The sequence below is a fragment of the Littorina saxatilis genome, linkage group LG12 (genome assembly GCF_037325665.1).
Source record: "Littorina saxatilis isolate snail1 linkage group LG12, US_GU_Lsax_2.0, whole genome shotgun sequence".
NCBI classification, from domain to species: Eukaryota; Metazoa; Mollusca; class Gastropoda; order Littorinimorpha; family Littorinidae; genus Littorina; species Littorina saxatilis.
In genome coordinates this window covers 39,802,353-39,827,855 of record NC_090256.1, presented here as the reverse complement: position 1 = coordinate 39,827,855, position 25,503 = coordinate 39,802,353, and the positions used below count along the sequence as shown (strand labels likewise).

Genomic DNA, 25,503 nt, shown 5'->3' with positions numbered 1-25,503 from the left:
TATGGAAAGCCGTTTGGCTCATAACTATTACAGCTGTAATTTAAAATAAATACAGCTGTATTTAATGATAAATACAGCTGTATTTAATCATAAATACAGCTGTATTTAAAAATAATTACACCTGTATTTAAAAATATATACAGCTGTATTTATTATTAAATACAGGTGTAATTATTTTTAAATACAGCTGCATTTAAAAATAAATACAGCTGTATTTAAAAATAATTACACCTGTATTTAATAGTAAATACAGCTGTATTTAAAAATAAATACACCTGTAATTATTTTTAGATACAGGTGTAATTATTTTTAAATACAGCTGTATTTATTTTTAAATGCAGCTGCATTTAATAAATGCGGCTGAAATAAATTAGAACTTGAATCGGAAAATGTACGACATGCAAAGCGACAATCTCGTGGAGATACTACTTCCGGTGACGCCACTGGATCAGACCCGCCATTGCGACGTCAATTTGTTGCAGTCTGGTAATGAGCCAGAAGAAGTTTTAAGAAGGTAAGCAACGTTTTGTTTGCTTGTTCATTTGTGACTTAATGGAAGAAACAATGCGTGATCTTTGAAACACGGGTACCGGGTCCCGGTTTGATAACCACTGGCAGTGGCAATCAAAGATGGCGTGTAAAACTAAAAGCAACTTTCTGTGTTTTGGAGTTCATTAAATGTTGGGATGAATATGTCAGGTTTGAGGATGCACATTTCTGTAGGTTCATCTCGGTATTCCACCCCCCTCGGCTTTCTGTTGTAAATATTAAGCTGAGCACGGTGATCGAATGTGGAAGCTACGTTTGGTCAAAGGTCACAGAAGATTTGCGTCGTGCAGCGAAGGAAAGAATCGCGATCTTGTTTCCGAATCGGTACCTCTTTGTTTTTCATTAAACCTGTCATTCTGCTTGCTCGGCTTTGTTAGATGTTTGCATATCGTGTTGCTATTTTCTTTGCTTTTATTATTGTTTCTTACTTGTGCTTCGTTTATCGATACAACGCAAGTAATAAAAGTGTTTGGCAATTTTCAGGGAAAATGGAATGCTACTTGTAAACTGTACAACGCATGGTGTATTCCAGGATATCTGATCAAGAGTTGGATGCGTTGGTGGAACCAATTACTGCTTCCAACAAGCTTACTGGGTCCTTAATGATACAAGCTCGTCTGAAAGGACAGGGGACAGTACTTCAGGTAACTCTTCTGTGCTGAATATTAATAGTAAAGCTTCAAAAAGGAATTTTAAACTGTTGAAAAACAACTGAGAAATGGACCAATGTTTCACAGTCACAGATTCTGATTTTAAAGTTAAGTAATACCGTTTTTATATTTAGTCAAGTTTTGACTAAATATTTTAACGTAGAGGGGGGAATTGAGACGAGGGTCGTGGTGTATGTGTGTGTGTGTGTCTGTCTGTCTGTCTGTGTGTGTGTTTCGATCCATCATACAACGCCGCAGCTATGGAGGTCAATGCGTTGCTTCGGCAGGGCACTGTGGACTCCCCTAGAGTTGTATTTTGGGACCATGATTTTATGTTTTCCGCTGGAAAACAGTTTACGTTACCTGAATTTGCAGCGTCATTTCCTGGGTGATGGTGTGCATCTAGCAAACGTATATTCCCAAGCTTGGGACCTGTTGGCGTAACATATCAAGATCAAGAAGATCAAGCAACGTCAGGACAGGCCAGGTTGTACAAGTCCCTTCGTCAGGCGATAAACACAGTCGGTTTTTGTGTGATTAAATAATGTTGTAGCCGGGTCAGGTTGCATTGTGCGTTTTGACTGATCAGCTTACAAAGCACGGGTATAGGAACAGGGAATCTTCAAATTGTTTACATTTTCTTTCTTGTTTGATGCGGGTGGGTGGCATAATCGACGGCTCTAAATGGGGTCAACCAGATCGGTAGATGGGAAGTAACTCGAGTTTATGACAGGCTCGTTGTGGATGATGTCCCTTGTCTAAAAACCAGTTCAAGGTGGATCCGGAATGGTTCTTCGATCAACACGATTGTTGAGTGTTCTGTCAAATCAAGATATCGTGACATGTTTCAACAGTATGTTTCTGTGTTGGTGGATAGTATGGATCAGTGTTTTTCCAGAGTACTTGGAAATAATTTTCAGGTGAGATTCTGATGAACATGTTGGTGTTACGATGCCTTTTCATGTGAGCGTTTGTCAATTCAGAGAATCAGAATATTTGTTCCTGTGGAGGTACTGTATGTCAATTACCTCGGGTGTTTGTCATTTCAGTGAATCAGGAAATATTGGTTCCTGTGGAAGTACTGTTTTGTCAATCACCTGTTATTTTGCCTAGGAGATTCCAAATTTATTTTGATTGTGGTACTGTGGGCTAGGTAATATTTCATGTGGAGGTACTGTTGTCACTTGTGTTGGCTGGTGCCTCACAGATTACAAACACTATTTTGGTTAAAGTACATGTACCGTGGGCTAGGTAATATTTCATGGTGGGGCTGATTTTTCAGAGAATCAGAAAACATGGTTCGCTGTTGTTCTTTTTGTCAAATTAAGCTATAGGGCCTCAGAGATTCCAACATTAGTTAGTATGTGGATTTGTTAGCCAGGTATTATGTTGGTGTGTGACAGTTCAGAGAACCATGATGTAATTTCCTGTTGGTGTTCTGTTTGTCATAAATGTATTGAGCCTCAGAGATTCCAAACTCGTTTGGTGGGGGTACTGGGTGCCAGGATTTGAGTTTGACACAGAAAACACAATTGGTTTGAAGTACTTTGGGCCAGATTTTAATCAATTTCTTTGGTTTGTATTTCAGACTCCCAAAATCTGGTGACAACTTCAGAAGTATGGGATATTAAACACCTTTTACAGGCTGAACAGTGAAGGAGTTGTTAACTCCTGCAAGGAGCAGCAGACAAGTTCAAGGCTTATGTGTAATTCTCAGTAATCTGACAAATAAGGCTGTGTTCACATATCCTGTTTTTTATGCACAGGAATATGCCTCCCAGGAGGGCAGCGTCAAGGCGGGTAGCCGAAGTGACCCGAGCCGCTGCAGGTCGGCCGAGGGCCAGCAACCAGACAGCCTCGCAGCGACAACCCGGTGGGTTTGAGTCAGCCACAGCAGGAGGGGAAGAAAGCGCCACTGCTTTGGCCGCGGTATTGGCAGAACTACGCAGGCTGGGGGAGCGGCAAGAGACCTGCCAAGTGGCCATTGTCTCGCTCCAGAAAGACAACCAACGTCTGCAAGAAGCTGTTTCGGGTGATCGTGAGGCCATCGCCTCAACATCGGGATCGATGACAACCGGTACCAGCAATTCTACCCTGTCTGGCTCGGTTGCCAACCTGGTCAACACAATCACAGGTGAGGCGGCAACCCAATTGGTGCCTGTTGTTTTTGTTCGTCGAGGATAAAGTTAAACGCAGGATCTGGGGCCCGGGGCGTCAATCCACAATGACAACTGAAAAGTTTCAAATGGAAGCGTGTCAATGTTAATTGTAATTCAATCTGACAATGATCTCTTTCCTGCGTTCATGCGGTTGCAAACAGACCAGAATTGGTTCTGTTCTGTTCACATAGTACTTTGAGTTCACTTACATGCAAGGGTGATGCACAGTATTCCTATGGAGAGAACTTCATCTTTAAGTGTACTTCGATTAACTGAAGATATTCAATTGTTTACTTCAATGTGGGAGGTGTGCAATGTGTAAATACACATCAACTCAGTCAGTAAGATTTATGTGCTGGTGTATGATGCAGAGCTGTCAGCCCCTATGAAGCTTCATGTGTAGCAATCTTGAATTTATAGTGTAGCAAATGGTGTTTATCTTTAAGTATTGCATCATCTTATAATCCACTGCACCTACATGTTTATATGTCAAGACACAAATGTTGCAATAACTGTGTTCAGACAAGAAAACAGCAGCAGGAACAAATGAACATTGTAGAGTGTCTGTATAACGAAGTAGCATTTTCTGTTTTACAAGTAGCATGCTACATCGAAAGCGTAATAGTCTGCAGCTCTAATTGGGCCACTAATGCGACATGGTGCTTTTGGATTCCACAAGTTATTTTGCATGTTGTTTTTAAGGCAAATATGTCAGAAGCTCCTAAAGAACTTTAGTGGGTAAGCCTGTGACATTGTTGTCCACATAGAGAATACTATATGGTTTCCTATGAAATACCAGTTTTACTCAAGTTGTGCTTTTAAATATTAAACTGCGAACAATATTTCAAAACACTAGTGTAAAACTGGTATCAAACAGGAAGCCATGTAGTATTCTGTTTATCCTACATACAGGGTTCGTACAGGTCATGGAAAGTCATGGAATTTGATTTTTAATTTTCCAGACCTGGAAAGTCATGGAATTTCAATTCAAGTCATGGAATTTCAATTCAAGTCATGGAATTTAACATAAATAAGAAAGAAAAAAAAATAACCTTTAGCACGCCAGCTTTCTTTCGAGTTGTTTCTTGACAACAAAAAAGTATGCGGAATTGGAACGAATTACCAAGGAAGATCTTCGCAATGAACTGTGTATCGCGGTGAAAAAAAATGACAGTTCGTCAAGTCACAGTGTTAGTGACGGTTATGAAACGGAATTTACGAAAGTGCAGATGGATACAAACAGTGGCTGGTCCAGTTTAGTGAAATGACAGGACCAGCAAACATTACCGATAATCTGACTGCGTAGCAAATGCTTGACTTGCTTGTCAAAGAGACACTGCGTAGAAACTGACTCAAATTCAGTGCAAAGCAAGCCAGTGTCAAAACTGGCAGTGACAAGATGTAAAAAGTTTGCGTGTTCGGAAATGGCGACCTGTGGATCTAGTCATGGAAAATGTTATTGAGGCTCATGGGAAAGTCATGGAATTTTGTTTCTAAAAACCAGTGGGGACCCTGTACATACTGTTGCATGTTCATTGCTGTAAATGTCCCTTTGTCGAAGCGCCCAGATTGAAGAAGCTTAAAAATTGAACCTGGATCTCTCCGAATGCCTCGTGTAATCTTTTATGTCAAAGCAAGGAAATGTCACTGGTGTGGTGTTTACGTTCTTAAAATTCTTCCGAGTGTTCAAAGAAGGACGCTTGTTTCGGTATTGGAGGCAGTGAAAAATCAGGTCCTTGTCAGACAAGACCTCTTTACACATGCAATGTAGAGTGAATGGTATTGTTATGACATGAGTGGTATGTCACGTTAGTGTAATAAGTTGTATTCTTACACGCTCCACAAAGGCACAGAGTACGGGGAGCCATCCCGCGGGTTGATCCTGGTGGAGTAGCTGTCAGAGCTTTGGCGTTGAGGCCCACGAGACGTCGTCTGTACCAAGTATCAGGACCAAACGCTCTCTGGCATCTAGACGGATACCACAAGTTGATATCGTGAGTACAGCTACAAATACATACACTGGGCACAAAAAAATCCTTTTTAAAAATTTGGTGAATGTTGAGTGTGTCCGGTGGTGGGGAGGATGTTGGGGGTTGTGCCAGTTTGAACATGGAATTTGAGTGGATTGATACAGGTGGCATAAGGGTGATAAGGAATTCTCTTATTTTATGACGCTGGAATCTTTCTTTTAAGACCTACATAACCCTGAGATAATAAGGTCTTATAATGGGGGTAAACTTACAGAGGTTATGAGCAGAATATCTTAGAGAACAGCATACCTGCCAATTGCTACGATTTTGGCGCAGCATGCTCCGATTTTGCAGGAATTGCTACGCTGCTACTCTAAGCCCTGAGCTGCTACGCTAAAAAAAAAAAAAATGACAAGCGTGCAAAATGTTCACTTATTGCTTGACAATCAACAATGAACATTGCATAACTAGTCGAGTACCGATGGCTGGGAACCACTCCGTTATGACTCGATATTGTCCACGTGACTTGCTTAGCAAATCGTGAATTTTATTGCAAGCATTCGCATTTCCGGTGACTCTATGCGCCAATTGTGAATTTGATTAGAATATGCAATGCACTTGTTAAGTTGTAAGCTGTGCACAGTGACGGTGTTAGAAGTGGAAACTGGAGGGAGACAGGATAAAAACGGGGAAACGTAAGGGTGGTGAAGATTATGGTGCAAGTTCCACACCGATGCGGGCAAATCATTTTCAACGATTTTTGCCGAAGAATTCGACAGACTTTGCGTGTATAGGTAATAATACCTGCTATTCCGACTTGGTTGTGTGACAGACGTTTTCTTCCACACGAGATTACGTTGATTGTCTAAATCTACTTTTTGACGGAAGTGGCCGAACAACTGTGAATGACGTCTCGTTATATGGGAATGACGTCACAGTCATCGTCACAGTCTGTATCTTTTGAAGCATCTCATTCTTCATGACGTCTTTCTGTGTCTGCATCCGCAAAATGTTTGTTCATTCCGGAATCTTTGTCATCTATGTTCAGAACTCTGTCCTTATAGTGTCAGACAAACAGGCCTCCTGAGCGAACCACTTTCCAAGGGAAGTTAAATTCGCGTATGGAAACAGTACTGTCGTCTGGGGTGCCGTTTTCAGTATTCTGAGCGTTGAAGAATCTGTAAAGAGAAGAAACGATAACAGCAGGAGAAATAAAAGTCGTGTGTGCATTTTATGTTTTTTTGGAGTGACGATTTTGAGTTTGAATCCGTTCTTGCCATGCTCCTAAAGCGTGTAACATACAATCTTGCATACGTTTGCTTTAGTAGTGGCAAAGAAGGAAAGCGTGTGACATTGAACTATGTTTAGACGGTTGTAATGTCGTAGAGCTCTCAGAATCTTACAAACGTTTTTGATGGCATTTTAAATGCGGGCTTGCGATTCAAATTTAAGATTATGCGAGTGCTACGCTTATAAACACCAATTGCAACTCTGACATTTGGTGAAAGTTCCAAAATGCTACTCTTTGGGCTTCACAGGGGTTGGCAGCTATGAAACAGGGTCTTGAAAATGTCTTGTTTGGGATCGTAAAAGGAAGGGCGTCTTCTAAGGGGTAGGTGGGTAACGAAGGTGAGTCGTGTGCAAGTATTTTCTTTTCTTTTCTTTTTATTTTGTCATTTTCTGGATATGTAATGAAAGACTGGTCCATTGATGATTTCCCCACGGAATACAAAACATATTCTGGTTATACCTTACCATTTCTACTGGGTGGTTATTTAAATTTGGTTGCTTGGTGTTTTTTTTAACAATAAACACCCCTTCAAGTTAACAGAGAAATAAGCAGAGGGGGGAATACTTTTCGGTGAATACCAAGCTACCTAGTCCTAACAAATAACCACCCAGCAACCAGTCTGAATCCTCGATAGCTCATAGGTTGAGAAACCACACTGTGTGGTCACTGCTTGGTGACTGAAAAGTTCTGAATGCTCAAATATTCGAAAGAGGAAAGAGCTCATACATACTCAACTGCATTTACACTATTCATTTCAGGTTTCAACACACAGAATCCAATATAAGATCCATAAGTTTGGTTGTTTTCTAAATCAAAATCTACGTTGTACCAGACACAAGGTCTCAAGGCAAGTAACTCTCATATTTTGTGTAGAAAATAGAGTTGTTCCCATTTTGCATTTGTACAAATAAAAAGACAGTAATCTGTAGGTCAATTATATTTCACTTCATAAATAGAACTTTTTTTCCCGAGATACTTAAACATGAAAAGAACGCAAAAATATTTGCCTTATCGTCTTAGCAGAACAACTATGTACTTTATTTTATTCGAAATTAAATTAACTGCTATAAAGAGTTTGCAGAATTGCGCAATTTTCACAGAACTCTTCAACCATGGATTAATCACATGCTTGTGCAGGTAGACTGGCTGAGTGAATAATACTTGATCAAAATAATTATGTGTGCTGTGGGCAGGCTGTCTGTCTGTCCAAGGACAAAAAATGTAACGTTGAGCTGTTATCTCAGAAGTTTATACAGCTAGACCTCTGAAACTTTGCACACTTTTAGGGTTTGATGATTTCACGAAGTGACCGCAGTTTCGTTGACCCTCATCAAATTTTGGGGTCACAGCGGGGTCATGTTCGTTTAATAAAAACTTAACGTTGATGTTATCTCAGATGTGTTTTTAGCTAGAGCTTTAACCCTTAGGCTGGTTGTCGCGACATATGTCGCGCTACTTTACGTATGCTGTCACCTGGTTGTCACGACATATGTCGCGCTATTGGCTCAGTCTGTTTGGTCGGTTCCGATTACCTCCCATTGATGCGAAAACCTATATGACTGTTTTTTGTTATGTTTCTCTCTGTTAATTCACCAGTGGCTATGTAACATGTGTTACAGAATTGCACCGGTGTAAGGGTTAATAGTACGCACACTTCTAGGTTTTGATAATGTACCAACTTGACATAAGATTGTGGGCGGGGATGTAGCTCAGTCGGTAGCGCGCTAGATTTGTATCCAGTTGCCTGCTGTCAGCGTGAGTTCGTCCCCACGTTCGGCGGGAGATTTATTTCTCGGAGTCAACTTTGTGTGCAGACTCTCCTCGGTGTCCGAACACCCCCGTGTGTACACACAAGCACAAGACCAAGTGCGCACGAAAAAGATCCTGTAATCCATGTCAGAGTTCGGTGGGTTATAGAAACAAGAAAATACCCAGCATGCTTCCTCCGAAAGCGGCGTATGGCTGCCTAAATGGCGGGGTAAAAAACGGTCATACACGTAAAATTCCACTCGTGCAAAAAACACGAGTGCACGTGGGAGTTTCAGCCCACGAACGCATAAGAAGAAGAAGACGACATAAGGTTGATTGACCTTCGTCACAGCCCACTTCGTCAACATCACGGGCCAAAGAACAGGCCTGGGAATGATACGCCTTTCGTCGTAAATACGACGAAGTCCTTTTCTAATTGTGTAAGAAAAGAGTCTCCGTGTGCCCTTAAAAATGCTTAAAAACGCAACATTTTCCCGTCAGTACGCCCAAACCACTTTTACTCATTCCCAGGCCTGAAAGAATCTAGACACAGCCATCGTCGAACGCTGAAGAAGAAGAAGATTGACCTTCGTCAAGTTTTGGGGTCACAGGGGGTCATGTTCGAATCAAAATATCTTAACATTGATGTTATCTCAGGTGTTTTTGAAGCTTGAGCTTTGAAACTTTGAACACTTGAAGGATTTGATCATCTACCTACGTGACCCTAGTTTGGTTGATCCCTGTCACATTTTGGGGTCACAGTGGGGTCAAGTTTGTAAAAGCTTTACATTGCGGTTTTCTCAGTTATTTTTTATTAAATTTCACTGAATTGTATGTGTTATTAACCAGCAGACATTACCAAAATTTTGCTTATTTTTATCAAATTTTAGAGTCCCAGCAGTTAGTGGAATCCTCCTTTTAAGACCTACAAGACCCTTAAGGCTTATGGACATGACGAAGAAAAGTCATATAAAGCAATTGCTTTTCTTGATTTATTTCTTTGCAAAATTGAAGAAAGGTGGATTAAATGGGTTACACACCTTTTCTCAATGATATATATTAAAAATAATGGTCTTGATTCTCGGTCATGAAAAAGCACTTTGACCATTACTTTTTAATATTTACTGAGCATGTTACCTGTACTTATTTCCCAATAACTCTTTAATCAGAATTTGTGTGGTGAAATCACATATGGAAACGGATCTCTGTTTGTTATATTGCAGGTGGAAAATGGTGATTCATGGGGCAATCGATGGCTTTAGCCGGGCCACTACCTTCCTCCATGCCACCGAAACAACAGGTCAGAGACCGTTCGGGATCTGTTTTTGGGTGGAACCCAACGCTTTGGACTCCCGTCAAGAGTCCGCATGGACCATGGTGGCGAGAATCTGGATGTCGTCGCCCTCATGAATGAACACAGGGGAGAAGGGAGAGGCAGTGCGATGCAAGGCCGCAGTGACCATAACCAAAGGATCGAGCGTCTCTGGCTCGACGTCTGGAAAGATGTGGTGAACCCTTACCATGACCTGTTTACTGCAATGGGAACACCACAGGCAGAAGGTGGTCTGGGGATACTGAACATGGACAATCCCATTCACTTGTGGGCCCTCCACTATGTTTTTCTGCCCAGGCTGAACCGGTCCCTACAGTGGATTGTGGAACAGAAGAACCACCAACCCCTGAGGACAGAGCGCAACAGAACTCCCCTGCAGCTCTTCTTCAGGGGGATGCTGGAGAGACGAGCCAGCACATCCACAGCAGTACAGGACTTCTGGAAAGGGAGAAGCCTTCAATCGATAATCGAGGACCATCCTTTGCCAGACAGTCGTTAGGATGTGCCTGCCACGGCTTGCCCCCTCTCTGAGGAACAGCTCGTGCAACTAACGGAGCGCATTGACCCTCGGAGTGGGCCACCCACCGATCAACATGGTCAGATGTTGTTCTCCAGTTCGTTGCCAACATGCTCGAGTAAAAAAAAAGTTAGCTTGTGGACACCCCAAACCTGAAGTGTATAGCAGACCTGTGAACCCATACGATTTTGCCATATTTTGTACGCTTGATTGTCCAGACTACAAGCAGATTGGTCAGTGGAATCACAAGAAAATTCATTGTCTACTTTTATTTACAAGCGCATTCCAAAGCCGATCCAGTGTTTTGACACATGATTACTGCTTTTGTCAATGAAAGAAGCATTCGTTTTAAATTGTAAACTTATTAGGCTACTTGCCCTATCCGCTCTAGCCACGTAATCGTGCAATAAATCTGCAATATCTTGCATGGCGTTGGGAGGTGTGCCTCAATTTGCGGGTTTGCTTTGAGACCTCAGAGTAAGGATGTGTCTGGGTGCAGACACTTCGCCTTCAAAAAAGTTAATTTGCACTGAGCAGCATTGGGCTGCAACAATGAAAGCCTCAAAAACAATCATAAAGTTTGTTCAAAGTACCAAGCATGGTAGAAGGTATAAGCAACTGTTTTTTTCAAATTGGTTTAAATCTGCGCTCTAATTCTAAACCAATCTTTGTAAAGTGGAAAGTCATTCAAATAAAGCGAAATTATGTCCGCTGTGTATTTTATTATTTTTAAACACAGGTACTGCACCACGAAAACAATATTGCTAAAAAAAAAAAAAAAAATATGTACACTTTGTGAAAGAAAGTTGTAAAGAAAGTTTTACACAATGATTTGCCATTAGGTTACCTGTTTAATTGCACCAAACAGACATGGGATTCTTCCGTAAAATTACGGAATTCCGTAAATTTTTAGGCTCCAGGGATCATTCTTGAGATTCGTGCAAATCCGCTGAGAAAATGTTGGGGTATATGTAGGTAAAGACCCAAGTTTTTCGGCCGGTCCGCTGATCGCGACGCTCCATTCCATACTATTCTTGAACGGTTGGTTCCTAAAACGGTCAGACTGTTGCTGGTCGATCCGTATGGGAACGCGCTCTGTGTCTTTGTCTCCTACAGTCACCGTTTCAACGTAGCTATCGGGGATTCAGTATAAGCTAAAGCATACCGTATGAGAATGATTCGGCGCCATTTTTACATCGCTTCGAGCCACTTGCCAAAATGATGAGGAAGCTAAAGCGAGACGAAACCGTTCTATCCCGGGAAATTGACCAGCAGAAGTACAAGAAAAATCTCTGGAGATTCGACTGGCTCGATGAAGTTGTATCATTGAGCTGGAAATACGAGAAAGGCCAGAAGACACAAGACGTGAAACTGAAAGTTGGCGATGCTTTTGCTAAAATCAACTTGCCGGGAAAAACTTAGTGCACTTTGTGCAACGATGTTAATGTTATCAACTACGGTTCCAATGGAAAGACTGCCCTCAAAAGCCACTTGAAAAGCAACAAGCACCTGACTATCCTGAAAACCCAGTCGTGTAATCAGTCACTGGGGTCGTTTGGCACCGACGAGGTAAGAACATTGAAACCACACCGTCACACGCCACCACCCCCCCCCCCATCCCCGCCTCTCTCTCTCTCTCTCTCTCTCTCTCTCTTTCTCCTCCTTATTTTGAGTCTTAGCGTAAAATTAATTTGAGAAACATGGAAAGGGAGGGGGGGGCTATGATTAAGCTGAAATATGCATTTCAGGGCCATTTTTGTGTGTCTAAAATACTAAAAACCTTCAGCTTCTGGGGGCTTTGCCCCCAGACCCCGACCAGGGGCGTTGCCCCTGGACCCTACTTTTTTTTTCCTTAATTATCACTTTTTCTGAATCCCATGTCTGACCAAATTTCTTTTGATGTATCTATAGTATAGATTTATAAAGTTGAAAATTGCTGAAAGTTTTTAAAACAGACTATTGTTTTTGAAAAAGACCTTAGTGTATTTTTAGGTTTATTGATGCTAGATATATTTATATATATATATATATATATATATATATATATATATATATGGCTTGCCCAATCCAACGTATAAAGGAACTCATTGTTATTCAGCCATTAACCTTCGCCGGCACTCGTTATCGACTACACACGGACGCATTCGTGGGGCCGTGCAGACCCATGCTTCTCAAAGAAGGAAAAATGTGCATATCCTTCCGTGGCACTCGTGGGGCCGTGCAGACCCATGCTTCTCAAAGAAAGAAAAATATGCATATCCTTCCGTGGCACTCGTGGGTCCGTGCGGACACAGAAGGGTGTTTGATGCAAATATCTCTTAAACGAGTTGGAATTTTTTAATGAGCTTTTAGAAATGCCTCAGACACCTAAAAAGCTATCATCTCCTAAAAGCTCATTAAATTTCAGTGATAATTAATTAATTAATTAATGGTCAAATTTAGACTGCACACGGTATTTGGTAAAATATTATGGGTCTGCATGGCCCCACGAGTGCCACGGAAGGGTTTGCACAATTGTCCTTCTTTGAGAAGTATGGGTCCGCATGGACCCACGAGTGCCTCGGAAGGGTATACACGCTTTTCCTTCTTTGAGAAGTATGGGTCCGCACGTCCCCACGAATGCTTCCGTGTGTAGTCTAAATTTGACCATTAATTAATTAATTAATTAATTAATTATCACTGAAATTTAATGAGCTTTTAGGAGATGAAAGCTTTGTAGGTGTCTGAGGCATTTCTAAAAGCTCATTAAAAAATTCCAACTCGTTTAAGAGATATTTGAGACAATGACAAAAGGTGACGTTTTCATGTCAGTATGTCCCAAATGACATCACCAGTACATTTTTCATTCTATCTAATCTGTTTTCGTTCTATTTTTTCTAATAACATGCGTTAACAATTGATTGCCAACTGGAATGGAAGAGCACAAAAAGTGTAACTTGATATGTAGTTTCTCTAGAGGGAAAAACATCTTCCACTTTCATGTCAGTGTGTCCCATGCAACATACATTTGCCAAACAGCTATGTGTAAGTAGATTATTTGTTAGTGGTATAGAAAATACTGATCAACAATCAAAGTCAGTTTTCACATTCATTTTCTACCTATTTCTTATTTGTTTATTCTTTTGGCAATGGTGAAATGTCAGCAATCGTGTGTCATTCGGGACAGTAGACATGACACCTGACCTTTTGTCACTGTCTCATTTGCAATCAAACACCCTTCTGGGTCCGCACGGACCCACGAGTGCCTCGGAAGGGTATACACGCTTTTCCTTCTTTGAGAAGTATGGGTCCGCACGTCCCCACAAATGCTTCCGTGTGTAGTCTAAATTTGACCATTAATTAATTAATTAATTATCACTGAAATTTAATGAGCTTTTAGGAGATGATAGCTTGTTAGGTGTCTGAGGCATTTCTAAAAGCTCATTAAAAAATTCCAACTCGTTTAAAAGATATTTGCAATCAAACACCCTTCTGGGTCCGCACGGACCCACGAGTGCCGGCGAAGGTTAAAGACATTTTCCGAATTACAATGGTTTAATAGCCAACTTGCACAATACCCCTTTTGAACAGCTCTCTGGTGCGAAAGATAAGGAAGGTTCACTTCCCTACGGGCAAACGTTTTGCTCTCACAAGCACTGGTGTTCTCTGGCTTGTGTAAAAAAACCAAAATAAAATCTCAATCGCCTTACTTTTGTATACAGGACATGCTTGGGTACTTTGAACGAACTAAAGGATTATTCTTGCGGCTATTATTGCCGCAGCCAATAAACCTTTAACGACTTTGTGTGTGTCGGTGTGTGAATGCTCTGATTTGTTTTGCTATTGTGTATTGCCGTGAGCTCTGGCGAGAAGGGGTGATTAATTTATGTTCATTATTATTATGTCTCACTGTGTTTTCACAGCTGTACAGAACAGTGAAAGGGATACTCGTTCAAACTTTGGTATGATGCCATGAGCGCCATAGTTTAACTAGAGTCAAATCAGTTATTTTTCTTTTTATATTCAATGGTGCCTCATTCACCCATATTCATCAGAACATAAGCTTTTTGCAACGTTCAATGAAGGTCAAGGTCCCTTTAAGTTACCTATCAAACCTCATAGTGGTGTTTATTGTTTATGGTTAGTGTTTTCCCCTGGAGCAATTTTTTGATTAGTGCTTTTGTGAACAAGAAACAATTAACAAGTGGCTCTATCCCATTCCCCCCCCCCCCCCCCCCCCCCCCCCTTCCACGTGGCGATATAACCTTCGTGGTTGAAAACACCAAAGAAAGAAAGTGTTTTAAACATTTTCAGTTCTCCATTTAGTTTGGTGAAGTAGTGTAGAGCATTTTTTGAACATCAATAATCATGTATGAATTTATTGCATGTTTGTTGCTAGAATATTAATCATTCTTCTGCTGAAGAACTTTGTGCCTGATGAAAGTAAACATTGTGGTCAGTCGCATAGGTACCCCCCGCGGGTTTGGGGGAAGAATTTACCCGATGCTCCCCAGCATGTCGTAAGAGGCGACTAACTGATTCTGTTTCTCCTTTTACCCTTGTTAAGTGTTTCTTGTATAGAATATAGTCAATTTTTGTAAAGATTTTACTCAAGCAGTATGTAAGTGTTATGTCCTTTGTACTGGAAACTTGCATTCTCCCAGTAAGGTAATATATTGTACTACGTTGCAAGCCCCTGGAGCAAATTTTTGATTAAGTGCTTTTGTGAACAAGAAACAATTGACAAGTGGCTCTATCCCATCTCCCCCCGTCGCGATATAACCTTCGTGGTTGAAAACAATGTTAAACACAAAATAAAGAAAGAATAGGCACCCCCTAAAATCAAAGGTGAGTTTTAGATACTAAAATGTGCCAACAATTTTAACAGCACACCCGAGTCCCCTTTTTGACTCACATGCGTAGCAAAAGTGAGTCTATGTACTCACCCGAGTCGTCCGTCCGTCCGTCCGGAAAACTTTAACGTTGGATATTTCTTGGACACTATTCAGTCTATCAGTACCAAATTTGGCAAGATGGTGTATGATGACAAGGCCCCAAAAAACATACATAGCATCTTGACCTTGCTTCAAGGTCAAAGGGGCCATAAATGTTGCCTAAAAAACAGCTATTTTTCACATTTTTCCCATTTTCTCTGAAGTTTTTGAGATTGAATACCTCACCTATATATGATATATAGGGCAAAGTAAGCCCCATCTTTTGATACCAGTTTGGTTTACCTTGCTTCAAGGTCAAGGTCACAGGAGCTCTTCAAAGTTGGATTGTATACATATTTTGAAGTGACCTTGACCCTGAACTATGGAAGATAACTGTTTCAAACTTAAAAATTATGTGGGGCACATGTTATGCTTTCATCATGAGACACATTTGGTCACATATGATCAAGGTCAAGGTCACTTTGACCCTTATGAAATGTGACCAAAATAAGGTAGTGAACCACTAAAAGTGACCATATCTCATGGTAGAAAGAGCCAATAAGCACCATTGTACCTCCTATGTCTTGAATTAACAGCTGTGTTGCATGACCTTGGATGACCTTGACCTTGGGTCAAGGTCACATGTATTTTGGTAGGAAAAATGTGTAAAGCATGCGAGTCGTATGGGCTTTGCCCTTCTTGTTACTTTAGTTGCAAGATCAGTACATGTTCTATCACGGAATTTTGTTTTGTTTTTGTAATTATGTGTATTTAGAGATTTTTCAAACCAAACTATTAATCTTTGAGCTCAGATGTCCTACTTTTTGACGTATTGGTATGTTTATTCAAGGTAAGCTAGACGAATCATTTGTATCAGGAAACTAAAATAAATGAAATTCTGATTTTATGTGAAAAATTGAATCAGTATCACAACAATTTCAAAAATTATTCATATTATGTGCTGGTTAATGACTATTACATTTGCAAGCCAAAGCTCTGTTTGCATTCTGAATTTTGCATGTAAATGTCCCATTTCAAAGATCACCTATATATTTAGGTGTGTGTGTAGTCTTTTTAAGAACATCAATTATATACATTTATTGGATCTTGATTGCTTGAATGTGTATGACACATAATTCTTGTGTATGAATAAATGTGTATGACAAGTTTGAATATTGGATAATACAAATTGTTTGTATGGATTTTGATTCCTGTATGGTGAGGCAATGAACATGTGCGAGTGAGATGTCTATGATGGACAGCAAAATGTAGTTATGGATTCATGGCTGCTAGTCTCATTTCCAGTCATATTAAAAAAAACAAGTTGTTTTTACAAAAACACAAAACATAACTCAAGTTGTCTGCCACAAATACAATTAATTTTAATCAAACAAGTGTCATGCAGAAAATCCACTTTAAATAAGGAAAATCATCACACAATGGAATGCATACTTTATGTTTATCACATCACAAGACACACTGGTAATACTTGGCAGGTGAGAGTTAACCCATCACACAATGGAATGAATATTTTTATCACATCATTAGACTGGTATTACTTGGCAGTTGAGAGTTAACCTATCACAAAATGGAATGAATACTTAATTTTTATCCCATCATAAGACTGGTAATACTTGGCAGTTGCGAGTTCATCCATCACAAAGTGGAATGAATACTTTAATTTTATCACATCATAAAGAATACATCGGTTCTACTTGGCAGGTGACAGCTGAACAGTTAGCAAAACAGTCACTATTTAATACTGGTTACAGAGACGAGGAATTGAGGCTGAAATTTATAAACTAAACAAGAAAGCTGAAATTGTGTGAGCCGTTTGTTCGTTCATGGGCTGAAACTCCCACGGCTTTTACGTGTATGACCGTTTTTACCCCGCCATTTAGGCAGCCATACGCCGCGTTCGGAGGAAGCATGCTGGGTATTTTCGTGTTTCTATAACCCACCGAACTCTGACATGGATTACAGGATCTTTTTCGTGCGCACTTGGTCTTGTGCTTGCGTGTACACACGGGGGTGTTCGGACACCGAGGAGAGTCTGCACACAAAGTTGACTGTGAGCAATAATAAATCTCTCGCCGAACGTGGGGACGAACTCGCGCTGACAGCGGCCAACAGGACTGAGCTACATCCCCGCCCTTGTGTGAGCAGTGACCTTCACTACAGAGGAGTGTAAAACTATAAAAGGAAAAGCAGTAGACAACGCCAGTTTTGGTTAATTTGGTAAAACATAAAAACAGACTATCGTTACACAGGGCACGAATATCACATTATCATAACTGTTACAAACGCTTTTGAGTTTATTAATTTGTATACCATTATGAGACAGTATAACAAAGTTGTTAGCGTGCAATTGATTTGTTTGTATCCGGTTTATGGTGTATATTGCCAAGTTTTGTATGGGACACTGTAACGCTAGTCCGAGTGCTTTTGATATTTTGCTGGCAACGTGTTATTCGTGTAGTAGGGGGGTTGAACCATTTATTCTGTACATTAGGTAACTGATACCTGATATGATGTGAAGTGCTTAGTTTACTTGATCAATAGTCGAGAGAAATACAATGCTTTACATGTTTTCCATGGACAGCGTTACACGGAACACGAAAAGCAGGCAACATAATGACAAACAGTGGTGCAAAAAAACAAATAAGAACAGAACACACTCTTGAAACACAACGGCAATTTAAATAATGCAAAACACAAACATCAAATCTTCGAAAGTCTCTCTCTTGCATTTAATAGCAAGTAAGAAATGATGTACGGTACAGGCACCCAAAATAAAGCTTATTTTACTGAGAGAAAAAACCCACACACACCTTGTCTTAATAATTTTAAGATTTCAAAGTTCAACGTTAAACACCCCCCCCCCCCCCCCCCCTGCAAAAAGCAAAGAAAACAATCAAAACAAAAACAAGGTATGTAAAGGAGTATAGGAAACCGGTTAAATCAGGGTCATGTTTTTTTTTTCCTTTGCAGCATGACCTCAAATAATTCAGTTTGAATACATTTGTGAATTCTCTTCAAAATTGCAGAACAAACATTTTTTCGCAGGGTGTGTACAGAAAGAAACACCAACACCTACGGCTACCAAGCAAAAATAATGCGAAACACAAACATCAAATCTTCGAAAGTCTCTCTCTTGCATTTAATAGCAAGTAAGAAATGATGTACGGTACAGGCACCTAAAATAAAGCTTATTTTACGGAGAGAAAAAAACCACCCACACCTTGTCTTAATAATTTTAAGATTTCAAAGTTCAACGTTAACACCCCCCCCCCCCCCAGGGTGTGTACAGATAGAAACACCAACAGCTACGGCTACCAAGCAGAAACTAATCGCACCATTGAAGGAAAGTTTTTACAATAAATAAAATCCACCCCCTTCAAGAACAGCCTGGGACAGCTTCTGCCTCAGTTCTTGACGTGTGGGGCAGACACCTGCATTCTGAGGGCACAAGTTGACACTCTGGGGAGTGGCTTTTCGGGTGTGTCCACAAACACCACGGTCAGAGGACTCTGGTACCCTCCTGGTACTGTGGACCGGCTCCCAGACATGAAAAACACGAAATCTGAGATGGTGGTTTCTCCGCACTTTCCATCTGAAACAAGACAAAAAAGAAATTCTGAAATAAAGGAAACATCATCCCGCTTTCTTAATAAGCATACAAGTACCAGGACTCAAAAGAGAGGGAATTATTGCATGCTTGTGTTCATTTGTAGAAGCGTAGAAATGTTAAGCATGCTTTGCGACACAGAATGAAATGCTATTTTGAAAGCGTAACTTTTCTTGAGACTTTTTTTGAGCTGCTTGACGTTCAGTTTGATATGTGAAGGCAAACGAGATTCATTTTCCCAAATCTTTGGAGCTTTCAGGGGTAAAACCATGTGCTTATCATTTGCTGCTTTACATATAAGTTATTCTCCTGGGCCGTTTCCCATTTTGTGACATGTATTTTCAGTCCTTAAAACATGTATTAAATGGCAACTTGAATGTATACTCTCCCAAAAAAGAAACTTGACACAGGTAAACATTGATGTTTTTCAAATATATAATATATGTTAGAGGAAAGCACCAAAATTCAGTTTGAAGTTTGTCGGTTACATTGTTGCTAACAACTAACCCATAAAAAGAACATAATTGAACCAAGACTTTACTAAGTGGTCGCCCTTTTATTGAATTGCAAAAATTCTCGTCTGCACAAAAATCATGTGCATGGAGAGTATCGAGAGTATACATATTTTCTTTAGTAATAATTTTTTTTCCAGTAATACTCCAGGTTGTTAATGATGCAGACTTGCAACAAAACAACATAGAATATATATATATTATTTTCTTGGTAGTGTTAGCAGTATTCAAATTCATGTCACAACTTCCGGTTTCCATGTTATGAAGGTGCTTTACTTTAAAACCTTTGTACTTTTACTGAACACTAAGACAAACAAAATGTGCAAGTATTTGTTATTCTATCTCTGCAGGCCAAGGATATTTATGAAACTAGTATTTGTGAATGAAATTAATTTGTACAGCTTAAATGTCTCAAGTTAAATTTAATAAAAAGTCTACTTTATAACATGGTTTTCCCTGGTACACAGCTCTGGAGATTAAAGCTGTGGTCTATTTATGACTTTCCTGGGCTACGAGGTTGAAAAATAGGGATACAATCATGTACAGAATTCTGTACAGCAAACGCTACCCGAAACCCCACCTATACGGCGTGTATGACCTTGAGAGCTTCAGTCAACGCTTGAATTTTTCAGGGATAACAGCCGGTTTGCTCTCTCAAGACTGATCATATTTTATCTTCAAGAGAGATCAAGGGGAAAAAATAAAAGCCCCGGCGAAGATTCGAACTCTCGACTTCGTGTCTCATGTCCTAACCACTAGGCTACTGCGCCAATTGAGAAAATGAAGGAAAAACATTGATATGAATTCATGTTATGTTATTCTTGAAGCAGCATGATTTATATCTCTATCCGCCCATTGTTCAGAAGTTTGTTTGTTTGTTTGTTTGTTTGCTTGCTTAACGCCCAGCCGACCACGAAGGGCCATATCAGGGCGGAGCTGCTTTGACATATAACGTGCGCCACACACAAGACAGAAGTCGCAGCACAGGCTTCATGGCTCACCCAGTCACATTATTCTGACACCGGACCAACCAGTCCTAGCATTAACCCCATAATGCCAGACGCCAGGCGGAGCAACCACTAGATTGCCAATTTTAAAGTCTTAGGTATGACCCGGCCGGGGTTCGAACCCACGACCTCCCGATCACGGGGCGGACGCCTTACCACTAGGCCAACCGTGCCGGTTGTTCAGAAGTGAATACATGTATAACTATTTCTTAGATGTCTGGTTTCAACTGGCTTTGGAGAGATTCAATTACTGTTCTTGTCATTTTCTTGCATGTTGTAAATAGAGATATCGCAGCTATTTGCATGGCGCGAATGTCGTGTAGCATGACGGTGTAAACATGTACTGCGATTCTGTAAAACATGTTTGCAAATAAAGGCAAATTTTAATGTCAATTTTTACGTTTTTGCAACGCATAAATGATAATTCAAGCGTAGAATGATATAAAATTATCAATTTTTTTTATCTTTGACAATACTGGTGTAGTGGCCTAGCGGTTAAGACATCGGCCCCGACATTTCGAGGCCCCGATGCCTTGAGTTCGAATCCCTGCCAAGTCGTTTATTTTTTCTGCTCGATCCTTCTTGACAACAAATATGCTCAGCTCTGCGAGAGCAAACCGGATGTTACCACTGCAAAATTCAAGCGTTGACTGAAGCTCTCAAGGTCATACACGCCGTATAGGTGGGGTTTCGGGTAGTGTTTGCTGTACAGAAATCTGTACATGATTTTGTCCCTATTTTTCAACCTCGTAGCCCCGGAAAGTCATAAATAGACCACAGCTTTAACCCATATCAATCAAGGTTTGTTATGAACCAAACGGCTTTCCATATGAGATTATATACGTACCACTGCCGCCGCCACCAAATAATCATAATATACACTTTACAACGGATTACACACACACACACACAGATAACAAGGTAATCTTGAACTTTAGCGTGACGAAAATGGTGTACGTTGTCAACCATGGGACATCATCTACACGAAAGAGTTGTCTCCCTTGTCTGGTCACACGGATAATTCCTTCTTTGATGGGTCAAATGCATTCGTACAGTTCATCATCGGAGTTCATTCCGTAACTTCAAAGGGATCTAAAATGACTTGTTATGATTACAAGTACAGGTTCTACAAATTTGGAGACTTAAATGCCTCTGAATTAAGAGCTATGAATTTAACACGCTAAAGTTCAAGATTACCGATAACACGATATAGCAGCTAGTCTCTCGCACCGAATTCCAATATTTTGCATCTTTGGTCAAAAACGCGTACAGGCCTCCCTTCAAGTTCAACTTCTGGATGTGGATGCCCCACTGACTCGGTGTAGATCGTCACAAGAACCGAATTCGTCTGATAAAACAATTAACTTACCCTGCTGTGCGAGCCTGGGCAACAGCGTTAATTAAAACTGCACTCGCAAACCTTCCAAAACATCAGGGACATTTGCCACCCCCGCCATCTTGAGCTGTTCAGTCTGTCAAAAGGCGGCAAAGCGAGGCTATGAAGACGCGTATAAGCTTAGTGTTTTTCATGTGGATTCCCAGTCCAAGTTTTTAAGTCGCTTAACCACGTGACTTATAACTGATTATTACAGGTGTATTTATTATTAAATACAGGTGTATTTAATTTTAAATACAGGTGTATTTATTTTTAAATACAGGTGTAATTATTTTTAAATACAGGTGTATTTATTTTTAAATACAGGTGTATTTATTATTAAATACAGGTGTATTTATTTTTAAATACAGGTGTATTTATTTTTAAATACAGGTGTATTTATCATTAATTACACCTGTATTTTATAATAAATACAGGTGTATTTAATAATAAATGCACCTGTACTTAATAATAAATACACCTGTATTTAAAAATAAATACACCTGTATTTAATAATAATTACACCTGTATTTAAAAATAAATACACCTGTAATTTATAATAAATACACCTGTATTTAATAAAAAAAATACACCTGTAATTAATAAAAAAAATACACCTGTAATTAATAATGATACTTATTGTATACGTTTAAGAAATAAATACAGCTGTATTTATCATTAAATACAGGTGTATTTATTTTAAATTACAGCTGTAATAGTTATGAGCCAAACGGCTTTCCATAGGATCAAGACGGTCGGTGGCTTGGCTTCGCTCCCTTATGGAAAGCCGTTTGGCTCATCTATATATATATACGACTAGTGTCTGTCTGTCTGTCTGTCTGTCTGTCTGTGTGTCTGTGCGCGATGCACGGCCAAAGTTCTCGATGGATCTGCTTCAAATTTGGAGGGCATACGCAGGTACACCCGGGACACAACCTGGTCGATGAGATATTTTAACACGTGCTCTCAGCGCGCAGCGCTGAACCGATTTTGTTTTTTGTGCTGAACCGATTTTTTTTTCTGGATCCACTACCAGTAACTCTTCCTTATCTTCTCCAGTGTTTTTAGCCGCGATTATCTCCCTTCTTCCGTGCGGTGCGCCGGCAAAGCGGGTACAGTCGAGACCGGATGTAAGAAAGTCGTCGGGACCCACTTTTTGTCTTTCATACATCCGGTCTTTACTAAATCCGGTTAACCGGATGTATGAAAATATTGTGGATTGACTTTCATACATCCGGCCACGCGTCTGTTACTTGATAAAAGTAGGGGTTTTTTCATATCATTTTTGTATTTATTTGTTTTTTTATGTTTAAATGTTTTGATACATATCCTTGTTAGAAGAAAAGGGTTGTGAATAACAAGTGGAAAAGTACATGTACTTACATACACTGACACAGTCAGGACAACCGATAGAAACTGTTCTGCTTTGCATAAGGCCGTGCACTCTCCGCCCCCCCCCCCCCCCATCCCTCTGTGTGTGTGTGTGTGTTTGTGTGTGGCTCAACTGTATTGTGTGTGTTCCCTCCACAACCCTTTTGCGCTTTTGACAATGTTTTTGGTCGTGGAAGCTTTGTAATGACCGTTGGCGTAGCAAATAACATTTTCTGAGTTCTCAGGCTCTCTCTCTCTCTCTCTCTCTCTCTCTCTCTCTCTCTCTCTCTCTCTCTCTCTCTCTCTCTCTCTCTCTCTCTCTCTCTCTCTCTCTCCAAAACGCACACATTTATAACACACACACACACGCGCGCGCACTGAATACAAAAAAGTGAGTTAAACTTAAAACCAGTTTAATGGATTAAAACAACAACAACAACATAAAACAAGTCGCGTAAGGCGAAAATACAATATTTAGTCAAGTAGCTGTCGAACTCACAGAATGAAACTGAACGCAATGCCATTTTTCAGCAAGACCGTATACTCGTAGCATCGTCAGTCCACCGCTCATGGCAAAGGCAGTGAAATTGACAAGAAGAGCGGGGTAGTAGTTGCGCTAAGAAGGATAGCACGCTTTTCTGTACCTCTCTTTGTTTTAACTTTCTGAGCGTGTTTTTAATCCAAACATATCATATCTATATGTTTTTGGAATCAGGAACCGACAAGGAATAAGATGAAAGTGTTTTTAAATTGATTTGGACAATTTAATTTTGATAATAATTTTTATATATTTAATTTTCAGAGCTTGTTTTTAATCCGAATATAACATATTTATATGTTTTTGGAATCAGCAAATGATGGAGAATAAGATAAACGTAAATTTGGATCGTTTTATAAATTTTTATTTTTTTTAACAATTTTCAGATTTTTAATGACCAAAGTCATTAATTATTTTTTAAGCCACCAAGCTGAAATGCAATACCGAAGTCCGGGCTTCGTCGAAGATTACTTGACCAAAATTTGAACCAATTTGGTTGAAAAATGAGGGCGTGACAGTGCCGCCTCAACTTTCACGAAAAGCCGGATATGACGTCATCAAAAACATTTATCAAAAAAATGAAAAAAACGTATGGGGATTTCATACCCAGGAACTCTCATGTCAAATTTCATAAAGATCGGTCCAGTAGTTTAGTCTGAATCGCTCTACACACACACACAGACACACACACGCACACACGCACACACGCACATACACCACGACCCTCGTTTCGATTCCCCCTCGATGTTAAAATATTTAGTCAAAACTTGACTAAATATAAAAACAACTGAGTCACACCCACGACCAATGCCTCTGGTTCTAATTGTACAAAAAAATGCCTTCCTGGGCTATTATGGCTCTTCAGTCATGACAAATTTATAACAGGCTAAAATGACTGAATAGACAAACAAAACAGATTATTAATGGAGTTAAACATAAAATCAGTTTAATGGATAAAATCAACAACAACAACAACAAGAACATAAAAATAACAACAAGAACATAAAAACAACAACATAAAATACAACAAAATAAAATACAACAACATAAAAAAAACATAAAAAGATAACAACTGATTCACATCCATGACCAATGTCTCTGGTTATAAATGTAACAAAAATGCCTTCTGGGCTTTTATGGGTCTTCGTGACGAATTTGTAACACTGGTTAAAAAAAATGATTGAATGGAGAAACAAATTAAACAGAACAACTCGTTGACAGCTATAGAATCTGGTGGGGAAGTTTTCAGGGCATCCTCATTTAGACCAGAGATCTGTTTAGACTACCTTTGTGGACACCACCCGCTCAAAATGGCCACAGAGATTTTGGAGGTAAATGTTCTCCTCGGACCTGTCTACCCCATTTATCGGGAAAAGGGGTGAAGGGAAATTACTCTTACCACACTTTGGTGACTTGGGTCTACTTTCGTTTTCTTACAACCGGTCTTGCAACAACGCATTTGTGCTGCTCGGGACCAGAGATTTGATTTCATACAACCGGACTTTTATACATCCGATTTTCATACAACCGGAAAATTCTAAGTAATAACAAAGAGTAGCTTCTGCCGGGACCCTGCCTACCCCTTTCATACATCCAGACTTTCATACATCCGGTGTTTTATACATCCGGTCTATACTGTATTCATCTAGTAACCAATACACGTGTAATGAATAATTCATACAGGTGTAAGAAATCATTTATACACGTGTATTTATTTCTTACACGTGTATAAATTATTTCTTACACGTGTATTCATCTTTTTTTTTTTACACGTGTAAGAATTATTTCTTACACGTGTATTAATCATTTGTTACACGTGTATGAATTATTTCTTACACGTATATTAATCTTTTTTTCTTTTTTTTACACGTGTAAGAATTATTTCTTACACGTGTATTAATCATTTGTTACACGTGTATGAATTATTTTTTACACGTGTAT

At 39.8% G+C, this 25,503-nt stretch overlaps 1 protein-coding gene across 3 annotated transcripts; it reads left to right on the top strand.

The window, feature by feature from the left end:
- Positions 1–305: 305 nt before the first annotated feature.
- Positions 306–16,304, top strand: LOC138981919 (uncharacterized). 3 transcript variants are annotated; one of them, XM_070355084.1, is made up of 4 exons: positions 306–514; positions 2,966–3,333; positions 5,206–5,352; positions 9,592–16,304. In XM_070355084.1, the coding sequence occupies exons 1-3, from the start codon at positions 390–392 to the stop codon at positions 5,250–5,252; spliced, it is 540 nt and encodes a 179-aa protein (XP_070211185.1). In that variant the 5' UTR covers positions 306–389; the 3' UTR covers positions 5,253–5,352; positions 9,592–16,304. The 3 variants fall into 3 exon arrangements, with proteins under 3 accessions (XP_070211185.1, XP_070211183.1, XP_070211184.1); XM_070355082.1 differs by lacking the exon at positions 306–514 and adding an exon at positions 1,879–2,119; XM_070355083.1 differs by lacking the exons at positions 306–514; positions 9,592–16,304 and adding exons at positions 1,879–2,119; positions 7,378–9,555.
- Positions 16,305–25,503: the final 9,199 nt, after the last annotated feature.

What these genes read in the sequence shown, in the direction of transcription:
- LOC138981919 (XM_070355082.1), top strand. Translation starts at nt 1,986, where the DNA reads ATGGTTCTTCGATCAACACGATTGTTGAGTGTTCTGTCAAATCAAGAT. An exon ending in TACTTGGAAATAATTTTCAG is followed by an intron (nt 2,120 to 2,965) that starts GTGAGATTCTGA and finishes TTTTATGCACAG; the next exon opens with GAATATGCCTCCCAGGAGGG. An exon ending in CCTGGTCAACACAATCACAG is followed by an intron (nt 3,334 to 5,205) that starts GTGAGGCGGCAA and finishes CGCTCCACAAAG; the next exon opens with GCACAGAGTACGGGGAGCCA.